This window comes from Parasteatoda tepidariorum, chromosome 8, assembly GCF_982258835.1.
Source record: "Parasteatoda tepidariorum strain Cologne lab strain chromosome 8, Ptep-v5.0, whole genome shotgun sequence".
Lineage (NCBI taxonomy): Eukaryota > Metazoa > Arthropoda > Arachnida > Araneae > Theridiidae > Parasteatoda > Parasteatoda tepidariorum.
The window spans coordinates 9,756,215-9,765,171 of NC_141762.1; the positions used below are offsets into that span (position 1 = coordinate 9,756,215).

Consider the following 8,957-nt stretch of genomic DNA (forward strand, 5'->3'; position numbering starts at 1 on the left):
CCTCCGGCAATGGCCACTTCGAACAACTCTAGTAATAATTAAATAACTAAGTATCTTTTCGCTGTAGTTAAATTTTTAATGTTATTTGTAGTTGGTTTTCCGCGTGCCACCAATACCTATATGAGTTTTTTGAGATATTCATTACATATGAATGTGCTTTTTAATCTTAAGTTCCATGTTAAATTTTCTCTTCTTGATTTCCTTTTTTATACCTCTGAATTTACCGGTTGAAATTGGAAACAACCTTTATTGAATTTCTCTTCAGAAGGACCATCTCAACTTTGCTTGTGAACAATATATTATTCAACCTCAACCAGTTGCCAGGAAGGTTTAGCGAAAGAACTCACTTTTTTATAGGTAAGTTAGAGTACGCAATATGCGGATGAGTCGAGAATTTAAAACTGGCTTACTATTTTGGTTCTTGGTACATTAGGTTAGGAAGCCTTTTAAATATTAATTTTCTACTCATTTCTTTTCAATAATACGCTAACTAAAGTGTCTATATTCATCTTCCTCTCTACCGGGTCGCTTTGCTCCCTCCAACTATTGAAGGAGAACCTATACTTTCAAAGTTACTTCTCATCAATTGTACTTATCCTCAGAAACAAATAAATTCTAATGATTTGGATTTGTACCCTCTTCTACCTACCTCAAAATACCACTATTATATTACAACGTCAAAGATGAGTAGTGTATAAAAGGCAGAAAAATTGCCCCCTTGGCCGTAAGGTCTCTGACGCCCAGTTCCACTCATAGAGTTTGCCAGTATTTCAACTCTATGGTTCCACTACAACGATCAAAATGCGAGTTCCATACCTGCCAACTTTCACTCCTTCCCAGAATGGAATTTCAGACTGGTTGTAATACAATTAACGAAAAAAAAAACTGACTCAAAAATATTTTTATATTTTGATCCCGTCGAAATTCGCTTGCACAGGGATTATTATGCTTTGATATATTTATTATAATTATTTATATGTAGTGGTGGTCAAACTCATTTATAATTATCATTATAATTCAAAAAGTTAATTGGAATAACATGAATATTGCTACCACTTTAAATATGAAAATAAAATCTTCCGGAAAATCTGGAAGAGTTGGCAGGTATAGAGTCAGCAATGATCCGCCCAATACTTACCTATGCCTCACCTGCCTGGACAACGATACCTCAACATCTACTGAAGAAATTAAACCAATGCCAAAACAAGATCCCTAGAAAAATAATCTGTGCAAGATGGTTCATCCGGAATACCAATATACATGCAGACCTAAAAATACCAACTCTATCACAGCATATATACAAGCTAAACGCAGATTTTTTCGATAAAGCCATAGAATGTAAAACAGGAAATTTTAATGAAATCTTTAAATTTGAAAATTATATCAAAGATAAAAACTACAGACCAATAGCTGCACATTTCACCTCCGACGCCTCATATCATAACTATCAAAACAAATAATTTCATCAACCTTTCTGAAAATAACGTTTACTCATGCTGGTACAATTCTGAACAACTCCAAAATCAAACAAACACAGTTTAGAGCAAGCTGCTCAATTTATTTTTGATTCCTTTTTAGTTATTCAAGCAAAGAGCTTGAAACATTCATAAAAGCAACTCCATTGCCTGCTTACCTCATTGCTCAACCAAAACTGTTCAAAAATTCCAGATGAATGGGATATGGGCCGCTTCGCGGCCCAGGTGACCAGTAAAATCTAAACACTAGGACTAGGGCAGGTATGGAGTTGTATTTAGTTTCGTTGCCAGGGTGAAGAAGCAAATTCTAGGTTTACGCTTAAATTACAGATACATATTTGTCAACGTAGAAATTGTGTTTTTTTACAGTAATTTAAGTGGTAGTGAAATAATAAATAAAGTATTTTCCTAAGAGTTTTCTCAAATTTTAAAAATATTCGGAGTTGCCAAGTTGCTCCGGACAGCTGATAAATATTTTCGAGTAGTAATCTTTTAATGCATAACTCTTGGTTTAGTAAATTTGATTTATAGGGTTTTTACTTACCTCGACTTCTAAAAACTTCAAAGGTTTATGTGGCACGCCACTTGGTTGTTACAGTAGCTCGTTATGAGACATTAATAAAGTTAGCGAAATTTGCCGAAAATCTGCAAAATTTAGTTTATATTTTTCTTTTGTTTTTTAGAATATTTTGTCAAATACGGAGCAGTTGGCATCTCTGAAAATATAAAACTCGTCAGGGTTTGCACACACATGGAGAAAATTAATAGCTGGTATCAATGTCATTAAAAAGAAACTGAAAAATTTTATAACATTTGGTTACACTATCGAAATGAACTTTCACATCTACCACCTTCTGATCTATGAAGCTGCAAATGTAATAATATAATTTGCTTTGTTAATATTGCTACCACTTTTCATTATTTTCCACGTCATGCTTATGAACTCCATCCGTAGGTCTCTTATATATATATGTATGTATTGTTTATATGAATTGAATAACACATACAATTATTAAATTTTTTATAATATAAAAAATTATTTATAAAATCGAATTTGTTAATGTGAAACGTTAAAGTTTAATATTTGCTAACATTTTAAATATTTGGTAAGAATCTCTCAGCAAAAGCATGAGAACTTGATAAGTATACAAATAATATTCAATAATATTTAAAAAAAATATTTTTTAATAATTTAGGACTCGCAAAATTCATTGACAAAAGCATCAAAGAATAACATTTAATTACCAATTTCGTTCAGATATTGATTTTGATATTTTAATTAGAAATTGTTTGCAATATTTCAAGACACAAAAAAAAAACTTAAAGCAATAAACTGAATAATACCTAGAATTTGAGTTACATTTACAATCATTTATTGATTATCATAATAATAAAATATTTTTTAATTTTTTATTTCAATTAAAAAATTTGTCGAAATGTTAATTGATTAATGATGATTAAATAGTTGCTTTAGATAGATATATATAGATATATATATATATATATATATATATATATATATATATATATATATATATATATATATATATATATATATATATATCTATTATGTACACAGAAATGTTATATCATCCAGAAGAGAATTTTCTTAATTATTAATTATTGTAATATCATAGAAATAGAAGAGTAATGCATAATATTTATAATTGAAAAAACAATTTTAAAAATACACTGAAATGTTAAATTAAAGGTACGTTTTTCACGCTTTTCCAATCTTGATAGATAATTTACACAAAATTTCAGTAGCTAATTTAGCATTGTTTTCTATCAACCGTTTCCATTCACCTGATAAGAGAATATCATTCGTATGTTCTTTCATGTAATCGAGAGCTGTTGATTTCAAATCATCGTCTTGATATTCATCCGTAAGCACAATGATATCGCAAACCGTATTGCGACACATTTTTGATTTTATAAAGGAAGAACATACATCTATCAATGCCTGTACTCTGTACTTGTGACCAGCGGCAAAGAGGCACTTTGCAGTATCGAACTCAAGATCATCCACAACACCTGTGTACAAGAAGGTTAGAAGCAAGGTCACAGTTTCCGTTGTTAAATCAGGAATTTCGATCGAAGTCAATGATTTGTCCCGATCGAAGATATCAGCGAATACCTGTGACCTAATAGAAAGTAGAGCCTTATGGGCATGGAAGGTTTTGCACTCTGCGTGTAGCTTTACATCGGAATACTTATGATTCGACAACAAACGATATAAATCAGTTCTCAAATTGTCGATGTTTGAGATGCTTTTCGATGACGCATTGCTATTAATTTGTGGCATCGGGATAATTTCTTCAAATTCAACTACATCACTTCTGTCAGATATTGAAAAGTCACAGTTGAAACTAATCACATCGTCGCTAAGCAGTAAATTTTTGTTGGCCAGAAGTTTGTTTTTCTTGATAAAAGGTGGAAATTCCCATATTTTCACTTCCTGTTTGGGTTCGATGATGTGTTCCGATTGTCTGATTTCGTGTGCAATTCCTTCGACATCTAGCAAGGCCACTTTGCACTGAAGAACGTATCTGAAGGTGACTTCGCCAAATTTTCTGATCTTGACGCACACGTTTTCATCTTCGGAAAGGTAAAACGTCAACTCAATTCGCCAAGGACCTGGCACAAAATAATGCACCGGAGTTTCCAAGGTTGATAACTTGATGCTATATTTGAAAAAGCAACCACCAACACCGATTTCGGTCAAAGCAGATGTCCTGGTTGCCTTGACGTTGTGTGGAAATGAACCCCACATGATACATCGAACAGTCAAAGTGTCTTTTGGCAAGAAGACGGTTTTATCTCTAAATATTTCATTAAGACTTTTAAAATCAGGCCAACCTAATGATTCTTTTCTTTTAAAAGTAAAACTTTCAACTTTTTTTGATAATAGAGTCGTGCCATCTACGCCAAGGATTTCAAACTCGTAGCCAATGGTTACATTTTCATCGCCGCTGTCCATTTCTGCCCGGCACAAGTAGCAAGAAATGCAAATTTCGTTTCCATTGTCGATTCCTCTAGGGTAAAGATCCAAGCGCCATTTTGTTTCGTCCAATGTATCCGCTGTAAACCAGGGGCTCTTTACTCTTTCTCCACGTTTTTGAACCCACGAGCTAAAGTTTTCAATTTTCCAAATATAAGTAAAGTTTTCCTTGTCAGTTGTAACAAACGGCATGATTTTAAACCGTATGTCTTTCATATAATGCTTTTAAGAAACAATAAAATTTGCGTATGTTTTACTCTTTCATTGATATCAGTTGTAAAATGATAAGATATATATTTATTTTAAGACAACCCGATTACACGCGTTTATATCTACTGAATTTTTCACTTATCTTTCTCATGAGACTAGATATGAAACAGTCTACATATCTCTCATAAAGGTCAGAGATAAAAATTAAATGTGGATGCGACATTGGTAAAAATATTCTTAGTTTCTTACTTAATATTTTATTCAGCCGTTTAACTGCCTGACTTTCATTAAGCGGCTTTGTGAAAAACGTGGTAACATTATGTAAAGTTTTTTTTACTATATATAAATTAAATAGTACTTCAGAGAGCAAATAATTTTGTACAAAAAGGCAATAGTTGTTTGCTTTCGGGATAAGATATGTATCACAATATGTATTTATTTATTTTAAATGGCAGAGGAGAATTGACATGTTAAAAGGTAAAAACACAGGAACAAAACAAGAGAGTAAAAAGTCATTTCCTCAGGAGCGCTCTTGCTTCCCAATATCGCGCGGTAGACGACGTCCCGCGGAGGGCCCTACAGCGCAGAATGTGGTCGCCATCCAGTATTGTCTTGATAAAATATCCCAGTGCAATTAAAAATTAAGCACAAATAAATGTATGAATAAACGATCTATTTTCCCATGTTTGTTTTTAATTTTCGTTAACGTCATTTATAATGATTTCCACGGGCCTTAGAGAATTTAATAGTGGAAATTAGCTCACATTTATGATAACAAAAACTGTTTTTATTTTCTATACCACTTTAACATTCTTACAGGGATACCACAGGCGACTATAAATGTGAATAGTGATAAAAACTCAATTCGTTTTTTTTTTATTGTTTCTTAAATTAGTAAATTGTAATCAATTTATTCACATTTAAAGCAATATCATTATTTAAATTCACTTTCAATAGTAAACTGAATACAATATGCTAAAATTGAAGGAGCTAATTTTAGAATCTTTTAATAAAATTATGAATTTAATTAATCACCACTTTTTGCTTTTATAGTCGGCTGTGGTAATCCTGATTTTAGCATGTTTTTTTCCGTCGGGATAGCCTGGTTGGCAGGCCACTGGACTCGCGTTTGTGAAAACGAGAGTTTGAATCCAGCCGGCCAAGACTCCCAGTATAATAAATGCTGACTGGTGCATGTTAAATCTGTCGAGTCACAATGTCCTCCGTGTTTCCATAACAACTCTGGAGTTATTGAAAGGATCGTTCTCTGGTTCAAGTCAAAATTACGATCTGTGGACGAATGAATGGATGTTTGAATGGGTTCACCCTATAAACGGGAGTGACGTATGGGTGTGGTGAATTCTTGACCATAAATGGGAACACTGGATACCAAGAACAATCGCACCCTCTCTACTATAATGGCCGAAGACAACAACAACAACATCATATATTTTGTTTAACAAATAATACACAGTGGGAATCATAACTGTAATGAATGATGGAGGCTTATATATTTTTTTTTGTTGCCGGAAATTGATTTTTCAATTCTAATATTAAAAAGCACTACTACTGGAAATATCAAATGTTGGCAGGTCTATCGGTGAATAAAGTAAACATTGATGTGTGTTCTGCTGATGTGTTCTCTAACAAAGCATTAAATTATTTTTGCCCACAATTGATGCTTCAATTCTCATACTGGAAAAAATTATTTTTGGAAGTATCATATGTTGACAAGTCTATATCTATTGGTGATTAAATGATAACTACAATAACGTATGTAAACGTTGATGTGTTTAAGCTCTGACAAAATATTAAATTGTTTTTGCAGACAACTGATTTTTCAATTCTTATAATAAAAAGTCTTTTAATATGAGAACTATTATTGGAAATATCAAATATTGGCATGTATATATGTACCCGTGAATAAATGATAACCAAAGTAACGTATGTATTTATCTATTTTGAATATAAAAAGAAACGGCAGTTGTCGAAACAGCTATAATGTGCGTTAGTGTGCTTGAACTCTGAAAAAATATTACTAATGTTCAACTACGTATCCTTGCAATTTTGATCCCAATCCAGAAAACAAGGGAACTCCTGTATCAAGTATTGGGATACATTTGCCTTTGTAGAGGACTTTTCGATGGAACTAACTCGCATTTGCGTTACATGGAGAGGAAAACCGCGAAAACCTCCCACGGATAGTCTGGTCTCAAGGGGACTCTAACCCATGATCCGTCTACCACTGAGGATATTTCCTACCAGCACTTCAGTCGGTACAAGTGAGATGCGGAATTTGTATCGATCAGCAATTGCTTGAATCGAATCCGGGTCACCTACTTTTTTTTAATGGTTTTTAAAAAAATAAGCTTTAGCTATGATGAAAATGAAACAGCATAACACTTTGAGATAAATATTACAACAGATTTTAATAATTTTCAGGTATCATTTGAGTTTTTATTTAAATAATGTACACAGTTTTAATAAACTATTAAGTTTCAGTATTTAATATATTAATAAACATATTCTTTTGTATCGTCCTGCAAATTTTATTTTTAACAACAAAAAGCCAATATTACTACAAGAGTTATATTTTATATAACAACAATATCCAGACTGATGCTTGAGAGCAATAGGTACAGAGTTCAGTTCAACAGTGGCAGTCTAATTTCGATGGCTGATTCATCAGGAGTCTTCTCTAACACTGAAAAATAATCATTCAAATTAGAACTCAATGAATTTTTATAAATGGCTAAAAAAATAATTTCGACAAAAGAGAACAGAAGCTCAAAAATGGAAAAGATGGAAAGATTGTTTAATAGTTTAAAGCATAAGAAAAGTGTCTCAAAGTATCAAAAAATGGAGGAATATTGTTCAAAAATGACTAATGTAAGAAAAATATTTAATAGAGAACAAAGGAAAAATGAATAAAAATGAAAGCAAAAGATAATAAAGAGGGAAAAAAAAAGATAAAGGAGGAAAGAAAATGGGGACAAAACATTTATAAAATAATAGAAAAGGGGGAAAATGTTTAAGGAAAAGGCAAAATAAAATATTAAAAAAAGGCACACGAACAAAATTCTGGTTAAAATGTACAATTGGGGGGCCTCTTGTATTGACGACCAATTTCAGTTGAAAAATTTTGACTAAACTCAGTTTCCTTTTAACATGCTGTTCTTTTCCAGCTGTCTCTGCTTTCAATGACGTCAGCATCGGGTCACCACGATTTCTGTTTATCTTTATGTGATGGGTCCTTAGTTTATTTTCATATATAGAGTCCCGGGCCAAATTATTAGATGCGCTATAAAATTCTATGTAAAATCTTAATTATCAGGTGATACTATACAGCTTTGTGCTTTTTAAGCGACTGAAACCGGTTTGCACTTGTTTAAGTTTGTGTATCAATTGGTTAAATTAGACAATATATAATATAAATTCGACGATTAGATGATGTATTATATGAATAAAGAATATTTATTATATCATGTATTATGTTAGTACATTATAATAATTAGATAAAATTATTAGACGCACTGTAGTGTTTTAGTAATTGCGCAATCTATCTAATATATATAATTCTCTTACGTGGCTCCCAAATTTTGGCTGTATTTCGTTTCCGCCGGTGGCAACAGTTTTCATTTTTAATGAAGTACTTTGTACAGCTAAATAGGATTCTTTTCACAACACTTAAACATTTACTTTATTTTCTTCATTTATATAGAGAACAGTCGGCGAAGAATTATCTTATACTATAATACGAGGAATGGTTGCCAAGTCGAAAATCGCCCCACAATTAATAAACTCCGGTAAACTTGGGGGGTCTGGGGTTTTTGGCCACGAGGAATCGATTGGCGCCGGTTTTGAAGCGCTACGGTCGAGCAGTTCGGAGTTACAGATAGGATATTTTCAAACTTTATTAGTTCGCCATAGATACTTTTCTCCACTCTTATAAATGTATGCTAATGCGAACATTACAATTGAAATATTAATTTTCGACAACTTAAACCAATAATATACGAAGGAATTAATAATTTAATTGTAAGGTTCGCATTAGCATACATTTATAAGAGTGGAGAAAAGTTTAACTTTTGTGTTAAAATCACCGTCAACAAAGTCCGACATTTCAACATTCGTCCGATTTCAAGCTACATTTTCAACATGCGGAACGCACCTCTACATGAAATTCTTCAAGGAGCCGGAATTTTGGAACAACAAGCGATCAACTCAATTCTACCCGCAAATGGACAACTAGAAGATACCGTCATTGTCAG

General features: G+C 32.5%; 1 protein-coding gene across 1 annotated transcript; it reads right to left on the reverse strand.

Annotated features, from left to right (window-relative positions):
* Positions 1–3,117: 3,117 nt before the first annotated feature.
* Positions 3,118–4,760, reverse strand: LOC139425549 (uncharacterized). The gene has a single exon (XM_071180708.2). The coding sequence runs from the start codon at positions 4,690–4,692 to the stop codon at positions 3,196–3,198; it is 1,497 nt and encodes a 498-aa protein (XP_071036809.2). The 5' UTR covers positions 4,693–4,760; the 3' UTR covers positions 3,118–3,195.
* Between the last annotated feature and the right edge of the window lie 4,197 nt (positions 4,761–8,957).